The 24,959-nt window shown below is 46.3% G+C and overlaps 1 protein-coding gene across 1 annotated transcript in view; it reads right to left on the bottom strand.

Moving 5' to 3' along the window:
* Window positions 1–24,718, bottom strand: part of LOC137660305 (nucleoporin NUP188-like) — a 132,119-nt gene extending 107,401 nt beyond the window's left edge. Inside the window, exons 1-2 of the mRNA XM_068395100.1 lie at window positions 24,488–24,718; window positions 13,469–13,637 (exon numbers count right to left, since the gene is read on the bottom strand). Coding sequence (XP_068251201.1) covers window positions 13,469–13,637; window positions 24,488–24,673 — 355 coding nt within the window. The 5' untranslated portion in view covers window positions 24,674–24,718. The remainder of the gene's footprint in view (window positions 1–13,468; window positions 13,638–24,487) is intronic.
* Between the last annotated feature and the right edge of the window lie 241 nt (window positions 24,719–24,959).

Here is a 24,959-nt window from a genome sequence, read left to right as displayed (position 1 = left end):
GTGTCTTCATTGGTTATATATGTGTGGTTATCTCCGGTAGGGATAGGAAAACGGGGATTAGGGTGAAAAGGAACGAACCTGTGTCTCCTGGTTTTGCTATCCACGATTGCACCTGGGGCTTCACCGTTAAATCGCTTGGAGCGCGGAGATGATTGTCGCAATGGAAAACCTGTCTAAAGACCTCCTTGAGTAATCCTTGAGATAATGGGCAGTGAAGGTCGACTGGTTCGACCAGGTGCCCGCCCGAAGGATCTGGCCCACTGCCATGTTCTTCTCAAAGGCTAAAGAAGTGCTTAGGCCTCTAATGTCATGTGGCCTAGGAGTACCTGGCAGGGTCAGTCCCTCCTCATTATAGGCCCTGGCAATAACTTGTCTCAACCAAAAGGAGATGGTATTCTTCGATACCTGCTTCTTCGTAACACCCGTGGAGACGAAAAGACTTTTGATAACCGGCCGGAGATGTGCAGTCCTCTCAAGGTACTTCCTAACGGCACGGACGGGGCACAACCTCAAATCCTCTGGATTCCCAGTCTTAGGAATGGCTGGCATTGAGAATCCCTCGAACTTAGGATCCCAGACTGCTGGATTCTGGGTTTTTGCCACGAAAGAAGGGACGAACTTGAGGGAGATTTCTCTCCACCCCTTCGAATGAGAGACGTCGTAAGACAGCCCATGGATCTCTCCTACTCTTTTCGCAGAGGCCAAGGCCAACAAAAAGACCGTCTTGAGAGTGAGATCCCTGTCTACAATATCTTTCAGCGGTTCGAACGGGGGACTACTTAACATCTTCAGAACCCTAGCCAAGTCCCACTGAGGCACCCTAATGGTTTGAGGAGGGCAGGCTTGTTCATAGCTCCTGATAAGCATAGAGATGTGTCTAGAGGAGCCCAGGTCGATGCCCTTCAGAAGGAAGACTTGACCCAAGGCTGCACGTACTCCTTTTATAGCTGGAATTGACATCCCCACCTCGTCTCTGAGATGTACTAGAAAATCTGCGATATCTGGGACCGAGGCTTTGAGGGGCTTGATGTTCTTTGAAGCACACCACTTCGTAAAAGCGGCCCATTTTGCTTGGTAGACCGCTGCCGAAGATCGTCTCAGATAACGCGACATCTTTTCTGCAGTTCCTGACGAATATCCTTCCTTCCTCAGGAGTCGCTCGATAGTCTCCAGGCGTGAAGGCGTAAAGACTGCGGGTTGTCGTGGAACTTGAGAAAGTGTGGTTGTTGTAGAAGATCTGGCCTGTCGGGAAGTGGCCACGGAGGAAGGCATGCCAGATCTTTTAGATCCGCGAACCACTCTCTCTCCGGCCACCAGGGCGCTACCAAAGTCATCCTTAAGTTTCGGGCAGCCCTTACTCTGTTGAGCACTTGCCTGATCAACGTGAAGGGGGGAAAAGCGTACACGTCGAGGTTGTCCAATTTTGTGCTGAAAGGCATCTTCCAAGGCCGCCTTTGGGTCTGGGACAGGAGAACAAAACACGGGGAGTTGTGCGTTCAGCCTGGTTGCAAAGAGGTCCATCACTGGGGACCCCCATCTTTGAATGATGAGCCTGGCTACTTCTGGGAGGAGGGACCACTCTGTTCCCACTATCTGTCCCATCCTGCTGAGACCGTCGGCTAGGACGTTCTTCTTTCCTAGGATGAACCTTGCCGATATTACTATCTGGTTCGACTCTGCCCAATCCAGGATCTCTAGGGCGAGATCGCACAACTCCTTTGACTTGAGGCTTCCTAGCTTCTTTATGTACGCGACTACTGTGGCGTTGTCGCACATCAACGCCACAGCGTTTCCCCTTAGAAGTTTGATGAACTGCAGACAAGCTTTTTGGACTGCCTTCAACTCCAGGACATTGATGTGTAGGCCTTTCTCCACGTCCGTCCAGGTTCCTCTCGCCGTCTCGTTGAGGAGATGTGCTCCCCATCCCTCGTTGGAGGCATCTGTGAATAGGAGCATCTCTGGAGGCTCGGTCGCGAAGGGCATCCCTTTGAGCGTATTCGACCGGCACTGCCACCACTCCAGGGAGGGTATTGTGTCTGGCAGAACTGGGATTAATTTTTGGGGCGAGTCCAGTTGGTTCCAGCAACCCTTCAGGTTCCATTGGATACTCCTGAGCCTCCCTTGGGGAACCAGTTTCTCCAATGACACCAGATGACCTATTAGCCTTTGCCAGTCCTTGGCTCTCCTGGGTTGCCTCGAAAGGAAAGGCAGAAGGATTTTTATTAGGTTGTTCACACGTTCCTCTGACAGAAAGGCCTTCACTAGTCGGGAATCCAGTGTCATCCCCAAGCAGGTCATCCTGGTGGAGGGCGACAGGTTCGATTTTTCTGGGTTGATCATGATACCCAGATCCTTGCAAAATTGAAGCAGCTTTACACCTTGCTCCTTCAAAACGTCCTCTGAGGAGGAATGGAGCAACCAGTCGTCCAGGTACCGGATGAGGCGAATACCCCGCTCGTGAGCCCACACCGAAACTGTCGTGAAGACTCTCGTGAATACCTGGGGAGCTGTTGACAAACCGAAGCACAGGGTCTTGAATTGCAGGATCTGGGCACCCCACTTCACCCGGAGAAACTTTCGGCTTGAGGGGTGGACCGGGATTTGAAAGTATGCGTCCTTGAGGTCTATGGTCATCATATAGTCTTTTTCCCTCAAGGACTGCAAGACCGACTTCGGAGTGTCCATTTTGAAATCCGTCTTGCAAACAAACTTGTTGAGAGCTGACAGGTCTATCACCGGTCTCCATCCCTCCGTCGCCTTTTCTACCAGAAATAGTCGGCTGTAGAAACCCGGCCCCGGATGTACGACCTCTTCCATGGCACCCTTCTCCAACATTGTGGACACTTCTTCTTGAAGGGCCGCCCTCTTCAACGGGTCCTTGGGTGCCAGCCACTCCGTCAGGCTGGCCGGAATCAAAGGTAGAGGTTCCGTTAAGAACGGGAGCCTGTACCCTTCTTTCAGTACGGATACTGTCCAGGGCTCCGCTCCGTGAGCCCTCCATGCTTGCCAATATCGTCTGAGGCATCCCCCACCCTGAGGCTTGCGCAGGAGTAGGGGGCCTCCCACTCTATCTCCTCCTGGAGGAGCGGCCTGAACATCCTCTCCTGGAAGCTGAATAAGCCGTTCTAAAAGAGGCCGCTGGAGCTCCTCTACGGGGGGGCTGTGGTGCTGAAACCCAAGAGGAAGATGGGGCGTCTCTCCTCGTCAGGCTAGGAGGGGCCTGAGAAGTAGAGGGCCCATCTGATGTTGACCTCTTGTAGGCGGGCCTCCTTACTGGTTGAGGTCTGGGAGTGCCCACTTCCTTCCGTTTAGCTACCTTCTCCATTATCTCCTCTAGCTGTTTTAAGGGGAACAAGGAGTCACCCCACACAGGAAGGCTCCTCATAGCCCTCGCCTCTCTGTCCGGGATCTTCCGGGAAAGCTTCGCCAAGATAGTATCCCTCTTGTGCAGTACCCAGTTCGCTGAAAGGGCAAGGGACTGATATGTTAGGAACTTCAAAGTCTTGCCCCCGGAGATGATAAGCTCCTTCAGTAGGTTTTGTTGCTCCGGGTCCGTCAAGTCATAGGTGGCCTGTACCCCTACCAGCGTGGAGGCCCACCAGTCCAACCAAGAGGCGACGTGCACTAAGTCTTTCGACATTTCCTCCATCATCGCCGCTTCCGACTGCGAAAAGCAAATCGGGGCCGAAGAGGCTCTGTCTTCTGGGGCACCCTGTCCCAGAACTTCGAGGGAAAGCTCTACCTTGCAGGCTCCCGGTCGCTGCCCTTCTGGCACATAAAACTTACTCTGGGACCTGAGTCCCTGTAGTAACTTCGAGGAGCTCTGTGTCTTGGGAGCCTCGGCATTGCCCGCCACAACGTTATCCACGTGAGCCCGTCCCAGGACTAGATCCCTGGCCACAGGCAGGGCCAGGGAGGTTTTCTGCTGCACGGGTGCCTCCATCAACCGACTCAGGCTGGACCTCCAGAAGTCCTCGTCGGTTGGAACAGGTTCCTCAATACGATGATGCCTTCGTATCAGGCCTATTACTCTCCGATACGCCGAGTCCTCGGTCGGGGAACCTTCTCTGCCTGATCCCGGGGAGCCGGGTCACCGGGCACTCCTACCGGGCGCTTTGGCTCTGGATCAACGGGCACTCCCCTGCGGTGGTAGCGGTCTGCCCCGACGGGAACCTCCGCACCAGGGTCGGGTGTCGGGACGGGAATCGCAGTGTCGGCGAGAACTACCATTCGTATAATCTCTTTGGAGGACGAGGACGCGGTTCCCGTGGGATGACCCGACTGAGGAAACCGTTCCTTTGAGTCCAAGGGCCGAGCCAGCTGTGCTGACCCGACCAGGCTGCCCGTACGAAAGCACGGTTCCCCCCGCTGGGCGGGGTGAGGCGGGAGCTTCACGGTCTTACACCTGCCTGAAGAGGCCTTCTCGCATTGCTCTCTGCGAGGGTCATATTTGCGGCTGGACGATGGCCATCGTGGCGAATAATCCCTGGACCGTCGGCCAGGGGAACGTTGAAAATCGCTCCTACGGGGAACGAAGACCCATTCATCATCGGGGAACCTAATCTTCCTGTACTTCCTCCGTGGTGACCTGGATCGTTTCCTACTGTATCTCGAGTGGGACCTTGAGCGGGAACGCCTGCTCCTGGACCGCTCCCACCGCCGTCGGCGCCTCCTCCTCGCTTCACCTTCTGAAGAGATCGAAGAACCTCCATCCGAAGAACCCGACGATACTGTACAACCCGACCGACGGACGGGAGCGGGGGCCATGGAGGTCTTCGCGACCTGCTGAGTTCCAGAGGTCGAGGGTTGTAGGAAAGAATCCGGAACCACCGTCAGAGGAGCTGGAAAGGAGGTCAGTCGCACTACACTTGGGAACCAGGTATCCAGGCCCTCTTCCATCCGCCTCGGGGACCTACCTGGCGTTTTAGGGAGCCTCCACCCGAAGGGCTCACTTACCGTAGAGTCTAACTTCTCCTGGGCGCTACCAGCCGCTGAAGTACCTGAAACACAGGCCCACGAAGCGGGCGAAGAGACAGGCACAGCATTACTACTCCACATGGGGTCGTCAGAGGAGACGTGCCCCCCAAGCACAAGGGCAGAGTCTCCAGAACCCCCAGACACAGCACTATCAGGCTCCCCACTAGCCTGAGAAGGCCCAGCAACCCCCACATCATATACATTAGACTCCTGGGGAAGGGCCCTCGGCACTTTCCCCGCAACGGACTTACCTCGTCCCCTACTCTGGGTAGGGGAAGAAGAGACAGAAGCCCCGTCGGACCATCCACTTGGCGACGGTAACGGCGAAGAGATGCTAGACTTCCTGGGCGAACGTTTCGATGAATTCTTCTTTTTCGTGCCATAACGCACCCACTGGATTTCATTCCAGTTAACACACTCATCGCACGTATCCAACGGCGAGCACACTCTGCCTCTACAGGAAGAGCAAAGGGAATGAGGGTCCACTTCTGGCTTGGAAAGGAACGCTCCACACGACTTTCCGGCTCTAGGCCCAAGACAACGGCGGATCTGCTCCATCGCACACAACCACAAGACACAGGCACGAAGGGAATAAACAAGGAATTCACTTGGGAAACACAAGGAAAGGTAGTGAACACGCGAGAACACAAGGGAAAAGCACAGAGATACCACGCGGTAACCACATGGGACACACGAGTCGGGACACAAAGGGTCGTAAGAGAATGAGAGCGGCGTGATGGTATCACGACGCGACCAGAGAACTTACTGACTAGCGAGACCCAAGCTAACGCCGACCTAGCTCAGGTCTACCCTCAGGGCATGTTCTCCTTACTCCTGGGTTAGTCCTCCATAGAAAACGGAGGTAGGGTATACTACACAAAACTCTGGTCGGTTGAGAGGAGATTACAGGTAACTCCTAAGAAAGTAGTTCGAGGTAAGTCTCTGTGTTGGAACAATTGTATTATTACTACCTACTGTACATTATACACGCCCAAGTTTTATAATACGAGTATGATTTTGGCAAACCAGGAACAACTATCAAATTTTGATAAGTTGTGATAGTAGTTACTTATGGGTTGAGGACAGGCACCGCCCACTCGACAGTCAACGGAGCACTTACTTTGACCTTAAACCTAGGATTTGCGAGATGGCTAAAGTGGAAAGCGTAACTTAAAAAGGACTCAGCTTTATATATAGAAGTTAAGAAAAGTGGAAATTACTTTAAAAACTTGTGATTTGTTCCTAGGTAAATACAAACCATTATCCTCTAATAAGAGGAAATCCGTAGAATCAAACTGGCTAGCTTACTTTCTAAAGATGTCAAGGCACTTGGCACTGTAAAAAGAGCCAAGTGATGACTCCTGCCAACCTCTTAATGACTTGGGCATAGATATATCACTGGTGTTGGGCTAGATTCTTAACAGGTGATTAGTAGATGGTTATGTAAGAACCTACATGCGCATAGAGGATATGATATCCGATTGTATGATCATTTACAAGAAATGGGTTTGCATACATGTGTGTCCTTCCTCCCCCTTGTCTGGGAGGATGGGGAAGATACTTCAAAACAAAAGTATAAGATAAAGTTGCTCGATCATGGGGATTTTTTGCATTTAGCATCTGGTTTAGCACAACTGCTGCACCAGTCAAGGGAGGGGAAGAAAGAAGCGGATAAAGACCAGACATTATTATTTCTCATTCTAGACTTACATCACAACTGCTATCTTGGACGAGATACTTTTTATCATGGGAGAGAGCTATGTTTGCTACATAACCTGATAAGCACCTACCATCAAACCAAGGATAAGAATACCCACGGACCTGTGGCTATACTCCAGTGGGAAGTGGGCATAAAGGTTAATTGTCATTTCCAAACTTCTGCCTTACAGATTTGCACCACTAACAGGTTGCCTCTGACTGTGTGTGTACGAGCTCAAAATGGTCCCTTCAAACCTGATATTGGTTGCAAGATAAACATCTGATGATCTACAAAACTAGAAAATCTCTGTTGCTCCAGCCTGAACCTTTGAGCCCTCTTCAGGTAGTACCATAGTGCTCTCAAAGGACAGAAAAGCAAGTCATCCCAATATGCACTAGTTGCTCTAACCTGGAGTCATGAATGGCTGAGTTCTGTGTCTTGGCTACAAATCTGGAACAAATGTCATAGAGACCTTTTCAATCCTTCGATAAGACTTGTGACATACAAAATACCATACAACTCGCCTACACACTTCCCTGAGGCCAAGGATAGAAGGAAGACAGTCTTGAAGGTTAGATCCCCATCAGACAACCATCTCTAAGGTTCATACGGAGCTTGCTTGAGTCCTGAGAACTCTCATGACATCATACACCGGTCGCTCAAGTTCCCAGGGAGGACATGACTGTTTGAAGCTCATGAGCATAGAGGGGCTTCTCTTGACAAAGGAAGGGGAAAAAATCAACAATCAATTGCTGAGTCTCCTACCAGAGATGTTTCTGCTCTATGACAATAATCTCATGAGGTGGCCCACTTCCCCAGGTACATAGGTGTAGAGGATCTTTGCAGGTATCAATAAATTTCAGGTACAGTGCCCTGTAAAAAGCATATCTTTCAGAGGAGATGCCAACTATGAAGAGCAAAGAAGCTACAGTTGTGGTACCTCAGCAGGCAAGGCTGATAGAAAAAAGGATGGTGGGCCATAGGAATAGTGTATAAATAATGATAACCTCATTCCTGTTACTAAGTGCATCCAAAGATTCCTTACTTCATGAATATGAAATCCTTTTGAATGTTTCACAGGTGGCTGATTGCTAGTTGATAAGTAAGTAGCGTTGTCTCCAGCTGTGGTAGAGGTGGTTTTTGGAGACAATGTGCTAAGGTACCAAGTGAAAGACAAACCATGGTTGAATAATGATTGGAGATGTGCTTATTTGGAGAAACAGGAAGCCTATCATCTTTGGAAGGGTAACAGATCAAATTTGACATGGAGTAACTACTTTATACTCAGCTTAGCACTTTTGCTGAGAGAGTCTATGCTTCAACTGAAAAACAATACAATTTAACAATAAAAGAAACCCTTTCTGGTACAACTCAGGAACATAAGTGGTAGGCTACCGTTAAATTTCCCTCTTTGGTGTAGACACAACAGTTTCTTTTTTACTTAAACCAGATGGCTCTGTTACTCACTATCAAAAGGAAAAGGCAACCCTTTTGGCTGATGTGTTTAACAGTAAGCATTTGTTAGAGAATTGGTAATGTTACTCCACAATGTAAATGTGTTTGTGGTAGCTCAAGTCCAACTGATTACTGCCCAATTTCCATAACTCCCATATTGTCTGAAGTTTTTGAACGTCTTTTTGATAAACATCTAAATAGGTTTGCTGAAAGTAATCATCTGTTCCCTAGTTTGCAATTGGCTTTCGTAAAGGTCTTGGAGCATGAGATGCCCTTCTTAAAATCTCCAATGCTGTACAGAAATCCCTTGATTGTGGTCAAGATGATCATACAATTGGCCTTGATTTTAGTGCTGCCTCTGACCGTGTTAATCATGAGGCCCTTATTTTCAAACTCAAACTGTTGGGAGTGTGTGGGTCTTTCCTCAGAATCATTATTGAACTTTTAAGTAAAAGATCGCAAAGAGTTGTTGTTGATGGGCACTATAGTGAGTATAAGAATGTGATATCTCGTGTTCCTCGGGGTAGTGTTCTTGCCCCATTAATTTTCATACTATATACACATGACATGTGGTTTGGCGTAAAAAACAAGCTCGTTGCATTTGCAGATGATGCTACTCATCTTGTATCAATTCCATCTCCTGAATGTAGATATGGGGTTGTGGAATCCCTTAATATAGATCTAGCTAAAATTAGTGCATGGTGCAAATTATGGGGTATGAAGTTGAATCCTAACAAAACTCAAAGAATGATTGTCAGTAGGTCAAGGACAGCTGCTCCTCAACATCTGGATCTCAGCATTGATAATGTTTCTTTAATTATGTATGACTTTTGAAATTTCAGGTGTGATTCTCAACACCAAATATACTTTTGAGAAACATTAGGTCTGAGTCTTCTTCAACTGCACAAAAAACTAAGAAAGATTTGTAAGATTTTCAGTGATCAATCTATTCTGAAGAATAGGGGTTAAGTTGAAAGGTAAAGTACACAGGACAGTTGTGAGACCGGCAATGATGTATGGAGCGGATACGTGGGCAATAAAGAAGACAGAAGAGAAGAAGATGGATGTGGCAGAGATGAGAATGTTGAGATGGATGTGTGGGGTGACAAGAAGAGATAAGATACGGAATGAGGTAATTAGGGGTACCACAGGAGTTAGAAAACTATCAGATAAGATCCAAGAAAGTAGACTGAGGTGGTATGGTCATGTCATGAGAAGAGATGAACAGTATATTGGAAGGAGAGTGATGGAAATGGAGGCACAGGAAACGAGAAGGAGAGGGAGAGGGTGGGTGGACTGTATCAAGGATGACCTTCGATCTAAGGGATTAACCGGTGATGAGGTGTGGGACAGAGGTAGATGGAGAAAGCTGACCAGAAACATTGACCCCACATAGAAGTAGGAAAAGATGCAGACAAAGAAGAAAGAAGAAGAATCTATTCTGAAGAAGTGTTTTAATTCTTTCATTCTACCTTGTTTCGAGTATTGTTTTCCTGTCTGGTATTCAGCTGCTGATTCTCATTTTAATTTGTTGTACAAGAACTTACAGTCTATTGAATTTTTTATTCCTGTTCTATATATTAACCTTTGGCACCGTTGTTCAATTAGTTCATTATGCATGTTGCATAAGATTTGTCATAATTCTGACCATCCTTTACATGCAGATCTTCCCGGACAGTACCATCCTGTTTGTAGTACAGTATTCTAGAAGTTTTATTCCAGCTGTGACAAAGCTGTGGAATGGTCTCCCTAAATAGGTATAGAAGTTGAATTAGTAGAACTTCAAAATTTTCAAGCTTGCAGCAAATGTTTTTATGTTGAACAGGCTGACATAAGTCTTTTTATAGTTTATATAAGAAAGATCTGTTTTAATGTTGTTACTGTTCTTAAAATATTTTATCTTAATTGTTCATTATGTGGAGGATTAATTTTATTTTAATTTATTTTTTTTTGGTTTTGCCAAATCAAGAGAGAGAGAGAGAGAGAGAGAGAGAGGAGAGAGAGAGAGAGAGAGAGTGAGTGTGTTGTTTTAGTATTGGTAAATCGAGACATTTTATTTGCTTTAGCTTTGTCATGAGAGAGAGAGAGAGAGAGAGAGAGAGAGAGAGAGAGAGAGAGAGAGAGAGAGAGAGAGAGAGAGAGAGAGAGAGAGAGTTTATTTACTTAAGTTTTGTCAGAGAGAGAGAGAGAGAGAATTTCATTTGCTTTAGTTTTGCTAGATCGCGCGTGCGCGAGAGAGTATGTGTGCGTGTGTTTGTGTGTCCGCGGTGCGCGCCGAAGAACAAGGGTAATTAGCGAATGGTTGTTTGTTGTTGGAAAGATTGTCGGTATATTTGAGGGTTGTTTGTTTACATTTTTTTTAGCTAGGATAGGGGCGGTGATGAATGTCTTGGGCGAAAGCATTGGATCTTGGACTGTAGAAGGAGTCGGTTCTGCATTTTTTTTGTTCTTCGGAAGCCGGCTGTTTAGTGTTTTTTATATTCGGAGTAAGTACTGTTTTTATTCATTTTTGTTAGGCGCGTTCGTGAATGATAGAAAGTTTATTGTTTATCTTTGATTATAGTGCGATAGTTAAGTTAGTTAGGAGTGTTCATAAGTGTTTTTTTTATTGCAGGCCGTAATTCCTCCTTTGGATTCCTTTATACTCCTTGGAGTTTTAGTTTGGCCTGGAAGGTGGTGTTTGCCAGCCGTGTGTATTAGATTGTATATGAATAGCTTGATGATGACGACCCGGACCGGACAATGAATGTAGGAATATACTGCTGAAATACAGAATTTTTGAACGTTGATGACCTGGCTATAAAATACGGATTTCTCTAACGACAATTGATGACGACGACCACCGCATAAGATTGCACGGTCGAATTGGCCGTACGATAGTGTTGGCCAGTGCCAGTAGGCTACAACTGCGCAAGGACTGTTGCGTGTGAACCAAGAGGTTTTCTTGGTTTTGCCATTACATTTTTTGTGTGTTGCAGAATATGATTGGTGTTTAGTATTAAGTAATTTATTTAGTCTTAAGTGTGATTTTGGTACTGTGCGTGGACTAACGGTGTTGGGTATATTAAAGGGATATTGTTTTTTTTCCGATTGTTGGCGTTCTCGGTACCCTCACGCACAGATATATACAGCAAATTTTGTGTTTTTTTGTCTATTGAATTTATGATAAATTGTGATTGTTCCTGGTTTATGGCATATGGTGGATGGTTTGGTGATACGTGATTTGTTTTAGTGTTAAGTCAGTTTAATGATTTGCGTTCTGTTTTTGGTTGCGTTAATATAGTTTTAAGGCTATGTTTTGTTTTCATTTTCCTTCTGTCCAAGAGTCTAGTTTAAAGTAAAGTAAGGGGAAAGTTTGTGTTGTGGGATATTTTGGAAGTAAGAGTGATCAAGGGTGTGGGGGGTTGTGTTTTGTTTACATCCCGCCACAATTAATTCTCATACATTTTTATTTATTTCCTTATTTCTTTTTCTCACTGGGCTATTTTTCCCTGTTGGAGCCCTTGGGCTTATACGATCCTGCTTTTCCAACTAGGGTTATAGCTTAGGCTAGTACTGTAATAATAATTATAATAATAATTATAATAGCATGTCACCAATAGCAAGACAATTTCGGCACTGGAGGTGCTGTGTCGAATTCAATAGTGCCCAAACTTGAGGGTTCCTCTTATATACACCAAGTATATGCTTTGCATGTTGATACAATGATCCTTGAAAAGGGAAGACAATATTTCTTTGATATACCTATCGCATAGGATTCCGTTTTAACCTTTTAAAGGAAAGTCCTTGGAAACCAAACACCCTATTAACCCCAGGAAAGACCATTCATAGTCCCTGCGAGACTTTCTTTGATCAGCCTTCCTGGACTTTTTTGACTTCTGAGAAGAATTGTAAAAATCAAATGGGGAAGAGGAGAATAGCTCCAGAAGGACTAATTACATGGTAAAAGTGCAAACAGCAGTCACTGTTGCACTGGTCGCACATTGCTGACCAACCGTTAAAGTCCCAGTCAGTGAAAAAATTTTGTAGTGGATGAAAAGTGAACAGGATCCCTTACTTATATTGGGCGCAACATAGATACCAATATTGACTCATGTTCCACTTGACTGACTCTGAAGGTACTAGATAGCGAGTATGGTTCCTCCCTTCCGAAGGAGTGATCTTAACAGACAGCAGGCGAGTACCAACCCTTCCTTCCTCCTCAAAGAGGAGAGCGATGGTTATGCATCCAAAGGAACTTGAAATGAAGGGCCTTCCCACACTGTGTGTGTGTGAGAGAGAGAGAGAGAGAGAGAGAGAGAGTTACAAGGATATTGGATGGCTCAAAGAATTTCTAGTCCCTCCGTGGAGACTCCATTTACTCTTTGGTAGACTGATTTAATTTTAAGCATATATATATATATATCTCTCTCTCTCTCTCTCTCTCTTCTCTCTCTCTCTCTCTCTCTCTCTCTCTCCTCTCTCTCTCTCTTCTCTCTCTCTCTCTCTCTCTCTCTCTCTCGTCTCTCTCTCTCTCTCTCTCTCTCTCTCTCTCTCTCTCTCTCTCTCTCTCTCTCTCCTCTCTCTCTCTCTCTCTCTCTCTCTCTCTCTCTCCTCTCTCTCTCTCTCTCCTCTCTCTCTCTCTCTCTCTCTCTCTCTCTCTCTCTCTCTCTCTCTCTCTCTCAGACGAGCCTTGGTCTCCCCAGCTAATATTTAGTGAGCTCTTTTTGAGGAGGAAGTTACAAGAGCTATAACGCAAACCCCTGCCCGTAGTGTTTTGCCACAAGAAAACAATGGGAATAATCACTGACACTACAGCACATGGATCACCTTCAGGAGAAGACTGCTGGCACTATTCATTATTGGGTACGCAGGTAGGGCGAAACTCGGAAATAGCTAACTCCCCCGATCAAAAGAGAGAACAATACTGTACTCCAAAGCAGGAGGGGCCTATTTACAGTCGCTTCTATCAAAGGTAAACAACACATGGGGTTTCAAAGGTTTGCATCCTTAAGGAACAAAATTTATCTCCCCGACATGCTTACCTTTCAGTTTGCTTCAATTAAGAACCAAGAGAACTCACTAGAAAAAAACACTTTTTACAAACAAATGTAAGAAGAGATCCAATAGTTGTAAAATAACGACAGTACATCTGTATCCGTTGTGACCAAAGACATAATTGGCTATCTGTGAAAGGCAAGGGGGCAGGGCTTTCCCCTCATGCCACCTGTCATTAACCAAATACATTTTTTAATGATTCAATGGCCCCTCCACCCTATTCTAAAAAATGAAAGGTTTGTTTACACACAGGAACAAATAACCCTTTACACAACTAGAATTTGCACTGTGCTCTATTACCTTCTTCAGTCCAAAAGAGAGATGCCGGTGGGTCCTGTGCCAAGCATGTTTTGGCAAGTGAGTTAAGCTCTGGTAAGCAGCCCATTCGTTCTAAATCCAGACATCCAGCTGCTGCGCATACAAGGGAGTACACAACAGAGGAAGCAAGTCGCAGGAGTAACTCGTCTCCCTATGATGATAAAGAATAAGACAGCCAAATGTGAATTAAAATGTACTAAATGAAGCATGGTTTCAATAACAATGTTAGCACTTATTGTATACTGTATCACACTATTTACACATTATCAAAAATAGTCTCTAAAACTAACAAGACCTAAATTTTTTCCTGGTAAAATGTTATTTTCATTAGTAAAATAAATTTTTGAATATACTTACCCGATGATCATGTAGCTGTCAACTCTGTTGCCCGACAGAAATCTACGGTCGGGATACGCCAGCGATCGCTATACAGGTGGGGGTGTACACAACAGCGCCATCTGTGAGTAGGTACTCAAGTACTTCTTGTCAACAAGAACTCAATTTTCTCCTCGGTCCACTGGTTCACTATGGGGAGGAAGGGCGGGTCCTTAAATTCATGATCATCGGGTAAGTATATTCAAAAATTTATTTTACTAATGAAAATAACATTTTTCAATATTAATCTTACCCAATGATCATGTAGCTGATTCACACCCAGGGTGGTGGGTGGAGACCAGCATACACGTTAACAAAGAAGCTAAGTATCCCGTATCTTATTTTAGCCGTTATTCAAAATAACAAACATAAAATAAATAAGTACCTGGTAAGGAAGTCGACTTGAACCATTACTCTGCCTTTTTAAGTACGTCTTCCTTACTGAGCCTAGCGATCCTCTTAGGATGCTGAGCGACTCCTAGGTGCTGAAGTATTAAGGGCTGCAACCCATACTAAAGGACCTCATCACAACCTCTAATCTAGGCGCTTCTCAAGAAAGAATTTGACCCACCCGCCAAATCAACCAGGATGCGGAAGGCTTCTTAGCCTTCCGGACAACCCAGAAATATTTCAAGAGAAAGATTAAAAAGGTTCTGGAATTAGGGAATTGTAGTGGTGGAGCCCCCACCACTACTGCACTCGTTGCTACGAATGGTCCCAGAGTGTAGCAGTTCTCGTAAAGAGACTGGACATTCTTAAGATAAAAGACGCGAACACTGATTAGCTTTTCCAAAAGGTTGCGTCGAAAATATTTTGCAGAGATCTATTTTATTAAAAGGTCACGGAAGTTGTGATAGCTCTAACTTCGTGTGTCCTTACCTTCAGCCAAGCTTGGTCTTCCTCATTCAGAAGGGAATGAGCTTCTCGTATTAACAGTCTGAAAATAATAGGATAAAGAATTCTCTGACATAGGCAAAGATGAATTCTTAACTGAACACCATAAAGCTTCAGACGGGCCTCGTAAAGGTTTTTAAAATAGAACTTAAGAGCTCTAAAGTACATAATACTCTTTCTAGTTCATTTCCAACCATATCGATAAGTTTGGAATAACGAACGATATTGGTCAAGGCCGAGAAGGCAGCTCGTGTTTGGCTAGAAAACCAAGATGTAGAACATGTAGCCGTTTCGGATGAAAATCCGATGTTCTTGCTGAAGGCATGAATCTCACTGACTCTTTTAGCTGGTAAAGCATATCAGGAAAAGAGTCTTAAAGGTGAGATCTTTCAGGGAGGCTGATTGAAGTGGTTCGAACCTGTCTAACATAAGGAATCTTAGAACCACGTCTAAATTCCAACCAGGTGTAACCAAACGACGCTCCTTCGTGGTCTCAAAAGACTTAAGGAGGTCCTGTAGATCTTTATTGTTAAAAAGATCTAAGCCTCTGTGACGGAAGACTGATGCCAACATGCTTCTGTAACCCTTGAAAGTGGGAGCTGAAAGAGATCGCTCTTTTCTCAGATATAAGAGGAAGTCAGCTATTTGAGTTACAGAGGTACTGGTCGAGGATACGGATACTGACTTGCACCAGTTTAGGAAGATTCCCCACTTCGATTGGTAGACTCTAAGGGTGGATGTTCTCCTTGCTCTAACAATCGCTCTGGTTGCCTCCTTCGAAAAACCTCTAGTTCTCGAGAGTCTTTCGATACTCTGAAGGCAGTGAGACGAAGAGCGTGGAGGCCTTGGAGTACCTTCTTACGCGTGGCAGACGTAGCAGGTCCACCCTTAGGGGAAGAGTTCTGGGAACGTCTACTAGCCATCGAAGTACCTTGGTAAGTTATTCTCTCGCGGGCCAGAGGGAAGCAACTAGTGTCAACTTTGTCCCAACGTGAGAGGCGAACTTCTGCAGTACCTTGTTGACAAACTAGAACGGAGGGAATGCATATAGATCTAGATGAGACTAATCTAGTAGAAAGGCATCTAAAAGAACCACTGCTGGGTCCGGGATAGGTGAGCAAAGTATTGAGAGCCTCTTGGACATCGAGGTTGCGAAGAGATCTATGGTTGGCTGGCCCCAGGTGACCCAAAGTCTCTTGCATACATCTCTGTGGAGGGTCCAATATGTTGGAATTATTGTCCCTTCCTACTGAGACAAACTGCTAAGACATTCAAGTTGTCTTGGAAGAAATTTGTTACTAGTGAAAAGTCTAGACCTGTTGAACAGGAGAGGAGGTCACTAGCGAACTCGCACCATGTCAGAGAGTAGGTCCCTCCTTGCTAGGAGATGAACATCAAAGCAGGGAGTTGTCCGTGTTGACCTCCATTACTTTGTCTTGAAGGAGAGACCTGAAGCTTTTCCAGGTCAGACTTACTGCCAGAAGCTTCTTGCAGTTAAAATGCATTGTCCTTTGACGCGAGTTCCATAATCCCGAGCATTCCCTACCGCCTAAGGTCGCACCCCAGCCTACGTCCGATGCGTCTGAGAAGAGAACGTGGTTGGGAGTCTGAACAGTCAGGGGAAGACCCTATAAAAGGTTGATAAAGTCCTTTCCTCAGGTTAGACCAGACTTACCTTCCGGAAACCGGGATCGAGACCGCTTCTAGCGTCTTGTCCTTTTCCAGTGAAGAGCTAGATGAAACCGAAGAGGACGGAGGTGTAGTCTTCCAAGTGACACCAAATGCACCACGGATGACAGTGTCCTAACCAGACTCATCCACAGCCTGACAGGGCCGTATTCCTTCTTCAGCATCTTCTGGATGGATAGCAGGGCTGGGGATTGATCTTCTTGTTCAGCCATGTCCTCATCAGAGGGTTCCTCATCCGAAACTGATGAGGAAACGGCAACGGAGTGGGCAACGTCTGACTCGCTGAATCCGGTCGCACTGGTGGATGCGTGACGGAGCCGGACACAAGATCATGGTACTGCTGCACAGTCTGTGAACTGTCAACCATGGGGAAGCGAGGAAGTACAGCGACAACCCGAAACTGTCTAGACTGTCTGGGTAGTACAGACAACCCCTTATCGGGTTGCTGAGGTTGCCGCACTGCGTCACAACAAGTTACCTCTGCTGGTTGTTGAACGTCTTCCCAGTGACACACTGAACGTCCACAACCACCTCCGAGAGTAGCATAACATCAACGTGCGACTGGCAACCCACACTGGGTCGCACCGGTGGAGGAACCATCTCAACTGGCGGACGTGAGTAGGATACCTCAGCGTCAACAGGGCGTACAACCAACCGGTAGGAAGGTCGTTGGCCAGAAGGGTCTTCTCCGTAAAAAATCCTCTATCAAGGACTAAGCTTGGACTGCATGTCTTGCAACAAAGCCCAAGGTCTATGGGAGCAGGTGTGGCAACAGACGGGGTTAGCGACTGAAGCGGAACCATTTACCCTCCCTGGAAGCATGTTATGCTTAAATAAAAGTCCATAGGAGGCTAAGCAGCTTAAGGCTCCTCTCCAAATGACAGAGTCCTCAAGGGAATATCAGAAGGAGGGAGAACAGCACTTTCTCATCTACAGGAACCATATCCGAGAAAAGCTAGGTTCTCTCAGTGAGGGTTTCACTGGTGCAAAAGCAGAAGACCAGAAGGCAACGTTATGAAACTGCTTGACAGTCTGTGAACTGTCAAAAACTGAACTGTCAACCACAACAGGAGCGTGAGGACATACAGCACTGGTGTATAAGTAGCAGACCAGAAGGCAACGTCATGTAACTGTTTGACAGTCTGTGAGTTGGCAACAACCAAAGTTGTGTGGGGAAGCCTCAACTCCTGACTGACTAGTTTGCTGCTGGCGAGTGGCGGTAACCACAGTGTGTTGCGGAGGCTGACACACCGTGTCAAAACACGGCAGCTTGTGGTAGCTCACGCACGGCAACGGAGTGCTCTGTGTGTGGGAGTCATTATACATCTGGCAGGGTTGACTGTGCATGGGTGGAGGAGCTCTCACAACAAGAGTGTGAGAGCAGGAAGCCATGCCGGGCGCACAACCGTGGGAGGTGTAGGCCCACGGGTGCATCGTCAACCTTCTCCGCAGTCAGAGTGTGGGAGCTGGCAACAACAAAAGCAGAGTGCTGGTGCGTGGGAGGGGCTGCGGTGGGTTGAGGAGCATGCGGTATGGTATGCGGAGCATGCTGTAAGGTATGCGGCTCATGCTGCATGGTATGCGGAGCATGCTGTAAGGTATGCAGAGCATGCTGCATGGGCTGCGGAGAATGCCGCATAGTCCTGGAACCCGGCAGCTCTACAGAACCTTCCCACTGCTGATGCGGTAGCTCACACATGTTAGCAGATGGTGCAGCAAGAACATGCGTCTGGCAGGGTGGACTGCGCATCGGTGGTGGAGCTCTCACAGGTGGAGGGTGGGAGCAGGCAGCCGCAGTATCTGCTGAGCGCACAACCTCGGCGGGTTGTAGGTTAACAGGTGCATTGTCAACCTTCCAGCACGATACTCCTGCATGAAGGAGCAAGCTGAGACTGTATAGTCTGCAGCATGGACCACTAGGGTCTATGAAAGACAACAACAAACGGAGCTACTGTCCGTTGTGACTGAGGGTCTAAAACAGCTGGTGCGGCAACAGACGGAGTTACTGCCTGTTGCGGTACCACCTTGCCTCTCTTGGGAGGTGTGCAGTTGTCGTACTGCAGGGAGTCCGAACTGACCCAGTGGCTACACCTAGGCCGTTGGACTTGCGCGGAAGGGACCAACTTGCACTTAAAAGCTGCAAGATTTGGTCCATGGTTTCTGCGAGAAACCTCTTCCGCAGACGAGGAATAAATGGGCTCTCTCGTCTTTGTGTGGGTGGGGTGATCACGTCGGCAACGTGTGTAGATACACCCGAAACCACGGAGGGAAACGTTTGTTCGTCGATCAAGACCTGTGGAACCCATAAGTCCTTCGACATTACATCTCCCCTGGGCTTGGGAGCTTGTAAGAGGTATCGGACAAGGTGAACAACTGGCACGAACAAACGAACCCTCGAACGCAACACTGTAACACTTTGCGCATATCACTTTATCACTTTTGATTTTCTGTTTGCACTTATTTCACTGAACTCGAAACTTTAAGTGGTTTGTACCTGAAACACGCAATCCTATCCTTCATTAAAAGGTAGTAATTGCGAAAACAGTATTATAATGTAACAGAAAAACATAATGAAAGATAAAGAATTCAGTGGCTGAAAAAGAGACTAAACACTAGATCAAATAAACTACGTTTAAAATCTCTCACCGCATAAAGCCTGGGAACAAGAATAAAACTCTAGAAACGTTTTACCTTCTTCCCCTATAGCGACTAGGGAGAAGAGCAAAAAAACGAGAACAACGTTACCTCGCTTGAACGAAACGTTTATCCTCCTCTCTCTCCCTCCGTCTCTATCTCTCTCTCTCTCTCTCTCTCTCTTGACTTAGAACCTGAGAGATGAGCCCAATTATATATCGTTAAAACATATTATTTATTAAAGGAAAAAAAACTGAAAGGTTTCCCAAATAAAAAGTTCCTCTCCAAATGACAGAGTCCTCAAGGGAATATCAGAAGGAGGGAGAACAGCACTTTCTCATCTACAGGAACCATATCCGAGAAAAGCTAGGTTCTCTCAGTGAGGGTTTCACTGGTGCAAAAGCAGCAGACCAGAAGGCAACGTTATGAAACTGCTTGACAGTCTGTGAACTGTCAAAAACTGAACTGTTAACCACAACAGGAGCGTGAGGACATACAGCACTGGTGTATAAGTAGCAGACCAGAAGGCAACGTCATGTAACTGTTTGACAGTCTGTGAGTTGGCAACAACCAAAGTTGTGTGGGGAAGCCTCAACTCCTGACTGACTAGTTTGCTGCTGGCGAGTGGCGGTAACCACAGTGTGTTGCGGAGGCTGACACACCGTGTCAAAACACGGCAGCTTGTGGTAGCTCACGCACGGCAACGGAGTGCTCTGTGTGTGGGAGTCATCATACATCTGGCAGGGTTGACTGTGCATGGGTGGAGGAGCTCTCACAACAAGAGTGTGAGAGCAGGAAGCCATGCCGGGCGCACAACCGTGGGAGGTGTAGGCCCACGGGTGCATCGTCAACCTTCTCCGCAGTCAGAGTGTGGGAGCTGGCAAACAACAAAAGCAGAGTGCTGGTGCGTGGGAGGGGCTGCGGTGGGTTGAGGAGCATGCGGTATGGTATGCGGAGCATGCTGTAAGGTATGCGGCTCATGCTGCATGGTATGCGGAGCATGCTGTAAGGTATGCAGAGCATGCTGCATGGGCTGCGGAGAATGCCGCATAGTCCTGGAACCCGGCAGCTCTACAGAACCTTCCCACTGCTGATGCGGTAGCTCACGCATGTTAGCAGATGGTGCAGCAAGAACATGCGTCTGGCAGGGTGGACTGCGCATCGGTGGTGGAGCTCTCACAGGTGGAGGGTGGGAGCAGGCAGCCGCAGTATCTGCTGAGCGCACAACCTCGGCGGGTTGTAGGTTAACAGGTGCATTGTCAACCTTCCAGCACGATACTCCTGCATGAAGGAGCAAGCTGAGACTGTATAGTCTGCAGCATGGACCACTAGGGTCTATGAAAGACAACAACAAACGGAGCTACTGTCCGTTGTGACTGAGGGTCTAAAACAGCTGGTGCGGCAACAGACGGAGTTACTGCCTGTTGCGGTACCACCTTGCCTCTCTTGGGAGGTGTGCAGTTGTCGTACTGCAGGGAGTCCGAACTGACCCAGTGGCTACACCTAGGCCGTTGGACTTGCGCGGAAGGGACCAACTTGCACTTAAAAGCTGCAAGATTTGGTCCATGGTTTCTGCGAGAAACCTCTTCCGCAGACGAGGAATAAATGGGCTCTCTCGTCTTTGTGTGGGTGGGGTGATCACGTCGGCAACGTGTGTAGATACACCCGAAACCACGGAGGGAAACGTTTGTTCATCGATCAAGACCTGTGGAACCCATAAGTCCTTCGACATTACATCTCCCCTGGGCTTGGGAGCTTGTAAGAGGTATCGGACAAGGTGAACAACTGGCACGAACAAACGAACCCTCGAACGCAACACTGTAACACTTTGCGCATATCACTTTATCACTTTTGATTTTCTGTTTGCACTTATTTCACTGAACTCGAAACTTTAAGTGGTTTGTACCTGAAACACACGCAATCCTATCCTTCATTAAAAGGTAGTAATTGCGAAAACAGTATTATAATGTAACAGAAAAACATAATGAAAGATAAAGAATTCAGTGGCTGAAAAAGAGACTAAACACTAGATCAAATAAACTACGTTTAAAATCTCTCACCGCATAAAGCCTGGGAACAAGAATAAAACTCTAGAAACGTTTTACCTTCTTCCCCTATAGCGACTAGGGAGAAGAGCAAAAAAACGAGAACAACGTTACCCCGCTTGAACGAAACGTTTATCCTCCTCTCTCTCCCTCCGTCTCTATCTCTCTCTCTCTCTCTCTCTCTCTTGACTTAGAACCTGAGAGATGAGCCCAATTATATATCGTTAAAACATATTATTTATTAAAGGAAAAAAAACTGAAAGGTTTCCCAAATAAAAAGTTCCTCTCCAAATGACAGAGTCCTCAAGGGAATATCAGAAGGAGGGAGAACAGCACTTTCTCATCTACAGGAACCATATCCGAGAAAAGCTAGGTTCTCTCAGTGAGGGTTTCACTGGTGCAAAAGCAGCAGACCAGAAGGCAACGTTATGAAACTGCTTGACAGTCTGTGAACTGTCAAAAACTGAACTGTCAACCACAACAGGAGCGTGAGGACATACAGCACTGGTGTATAAGTAGCAGACCAGAAGGCAACGTCATGTAACTGTTTGACAGTCTGTGAGTTGGCAACAACCAAAGTTGTGTGGGGAAGCCTCAACTCCTGACTGACTAGTTTGCTGCTGGCGAGTGGCGGTAACCACAGTGTGTTGCGGAGGCTGACACACCGTGTCAAAACACGGCAGCTTGTGGTAGCTCACGCACAGGCAACGGAGTGCTCTGTGTGTGGAGTCATCATACATCTGGCAGGGTTGACTGTGCATGGGTGGAGGAGCTCTCACAACAAGAGTGTGAGAGCAGGAAGCCATGCCGGGCGCACAACCGTGGGAGGTGTAGGCCCACGGGTGCATCGTCAACCTTCTCCGCAGTCAGAGTGTGGGAGCTGGCAACAACAAAAGCAGAGTGCTGGTGCGTGGGAGGGGCTGCGGTGGGTTGAGGAGCATGCGGTATGGTATGCGGAGCATGCTGCATGGTATGCGGAGCATGCTGTAAGGTATGCAGAGCATGCTGCATGGGCTGCGGAGAATGCCGCATAGTCCTGGAACCCGGCAGCTCTACAGAACCTTCCCACTGCTGATGCGGTAGCTCACGCATGTTAGCAGATGGTGCAGCAAGAACATGCGTCTGGCAGGGTGGACTGCGCATCGGTGGTGGAGCTCTCACAGGTGGAGGGTGGGAGCAGGCAGCCGCAGTATCTGCTGAGCGCACAACCTCGGCGGGTTGTAGGTTAACAGGTGCATTGTCAACCTTCCAGCACGATACTCCTGCATGAAGGAGCAAGCTGAGACTGTATAGTCTGCAGCATGGACCACTAGGGTCTATGAAAGACAACAACAAACGGAGCTACTGTCCGTTGTGACTGAGGGTCTAAAACAGCTGGTGCGGCAACAGACGGAGTTACTGCCTGTTGCGGTACCCACCTTGCCTCTCTTGGGAGGTGTGCAGTTGTCGTACTGCAGGGAGTCCGAACTGACCCAGTGGCTACACCTAGGCCGTTGGACTTGCGCGGAAGGGACCAACTTGCACTTAAAAGCTGCAAGATTTGGTCCATGGTTTCTGCGAGAAACCTCTTCCGCAGACGAGGAATAAATGGGCTCTCTCGTCTTTGTGTGGGTGGGGTGATCACGTCGGCAACGTGTGTAGATACACCCGAAACCACGGAGGGAAACGTTTGTTCGTCGATCAAGACCTGTGGAACCCATAAGTCCTTCGACATTACATCTCCCCTGGGCTTGGGAGCTTGTAAGAGGTATCGGACAAGGTGAACAACTGGCACGAACAAACGAACCCTCGAATGCAACACTGTAACACTTTGCGCATATCACTTTATCACTTTTGATTTTCTGTTTGCACTTATTTCACTGAACTCGAAACTTTAAGTGGTTTGTACCTGAAACACGCAATCCTATCCTTCATTAAAAGGTAGTAATTGCGAAAACAGTATTATAATGTAACAGAAAAACATAATGAAAGATAAAGAATTCAGTGGCTGAAAAAGAGACTAAACACTAGATCAAATAAACTACGTTTAAAATCTCTCACCGCATAAAGCCTGGGAACAAGAATAAAACTCTAGAAACGTTTTACCTTCTTCCCCTATAGCGACTAGGGAGAAGAGCAAAAAAACGAGAACAACGTTACCCGCTTGAACGAAACGTTTATCCTCCTCTCTCTCCCTCCGTCTCTATCTCTCTCTCTCTCTCTCTCTCTCTTGACTTAGAACCTGAGAGATGAGCCCAATTATATATCGTTAAAACATATTATTTATTAAAGGAAAAAAAACTGAAAGGTTTCCCAAATAAAAAGTTCCTTTATTAGAATTAAAACCATTTAAGCTAAGAAAGAATGAACGAAACGCTAGAATCGGTTTACTCTTACTGCAACCGTGAAACCGTGAAATACTCTCTCTCTATCGTAACGATAGAGCGCAAGTTGAACGTTCTGAACGTCAACAACTGCGGAGACTAAACAAAACGTTAGTTCAACTTTGAAAACAGTACGAGACTATCAAAGAAATTCTTTCAAAAACATTAAAATTAAAATAGCATAAATTCTTAACAGGAAAAACGATATGACGGGCTCAATGTTAATTAACTTCGGTTCCAAGTAAGGACCGCCTACTATTAGGAAAGGTTGCATATAAACAAACATAAAAATTTTTATAAGTTTATAATAAATGGAAAGTTAATCGAAGAGGCCTATAAATGGCGGAGAGATATAAAATAAATCTATAACTTTGTTAAGCAAAATTACCAAAAACCTAAACACACTTCCGTCTAAGGGAAGGGTGGGTCATAAAAAGTGAAAGAGAGTCTATACTCTCTTCGACACCAACACTTCCGTCTAAGGGAAGGGTCGGGCCGTTTAAAAGTGAAAGAGAGTCCATACTCTCTTCGTCACCATAATAAAATCTATCCAAAACGAGTTCAAGTTTTGAAATGAAGATAAAACCCCTGCATAGCGAAAGCTCAAAACTGGAATAGTGTACTTCACCAAAAAGTTGTGAAAACAAATCCAGTAAGGGACGGCGTATTAGTAGGTCTTGCCGGAGGCACGACAGAGGAAAAATTGAGTTCTTGTTGACAAGAAGTACTTGAGTACCTACTCACAGATGGCGCTGTTGTGTACACCCCCACCTGTATAGCGATCGCTGGCGTATCCCGACCGTAGATTTCTGTCGGGCAACAGAGTTGACAGCTACATGATCATCGGGTAAGATTAATATTGAAAATAAAGTAACATGATGAAAATAATTCTATTAAAAAAAAACATTTGTTTTTCAATGAAAACTTACTCAACAAGATTTATGATACCTAAAAATCATTAAAAAAAAACATAGATTTGACTTCAAAATATTCACACTCACCTCTATTGTAGGGTTGTTTAGCGAAGTCTCTAAATAACTAAAGACCTTCCCATGAAGAGCCCGCTGAGCTAACTTGTGATAAGTTTTTGAACAAGCTCTTGAGTAATCCCCCATAGCTCTCAACTGTAGAACTGCCCATGCCAACAAAGGTGCATGATGAGGGGTTCGAGCTCCTAATCCAGTCATTATTGGATCAAGCCTTTTAATCCAACTAGCTTCACACAAGCTGTGATTACTGAAATAAAAAAAATACACGAGTAGAAATTATACTGAACTAAATGGTGAAATTGTGAATCCTTTAGGAGGGCAAGTTCCTTCATTAAATGTCCAAAATATTAGAAGTATTTCAAGTGGTCATTTCCTAATCTATTTTAAAGATTGTTTTTATGGAACCTTTTACATAATCTGTACAATTCTATGCAATCCAATTCAGTACTTTTATACTTAGTCATTGATATCACTGACATAATAA

The sequence above is a fragment of the Palaemon carinicauda genome, chromosome 20, assembly GCF_036898095.1.
Source record: "Palaemon carinicauda isolate YSFRI2023 chromosome 20, ASM3689809v2, whole genome shotgun sequence".
NCBI classification, from domain to species: domain Eukaryota; kingdom Metazoa; phylum Arthropoda; class Malacostraca; order Decapoda; family Palaemonidae; genus Palaemon; species Palaemon carinicauda.
This window is presented reverse-complemented; position numbering and strand designations above follow the sequence as displayed.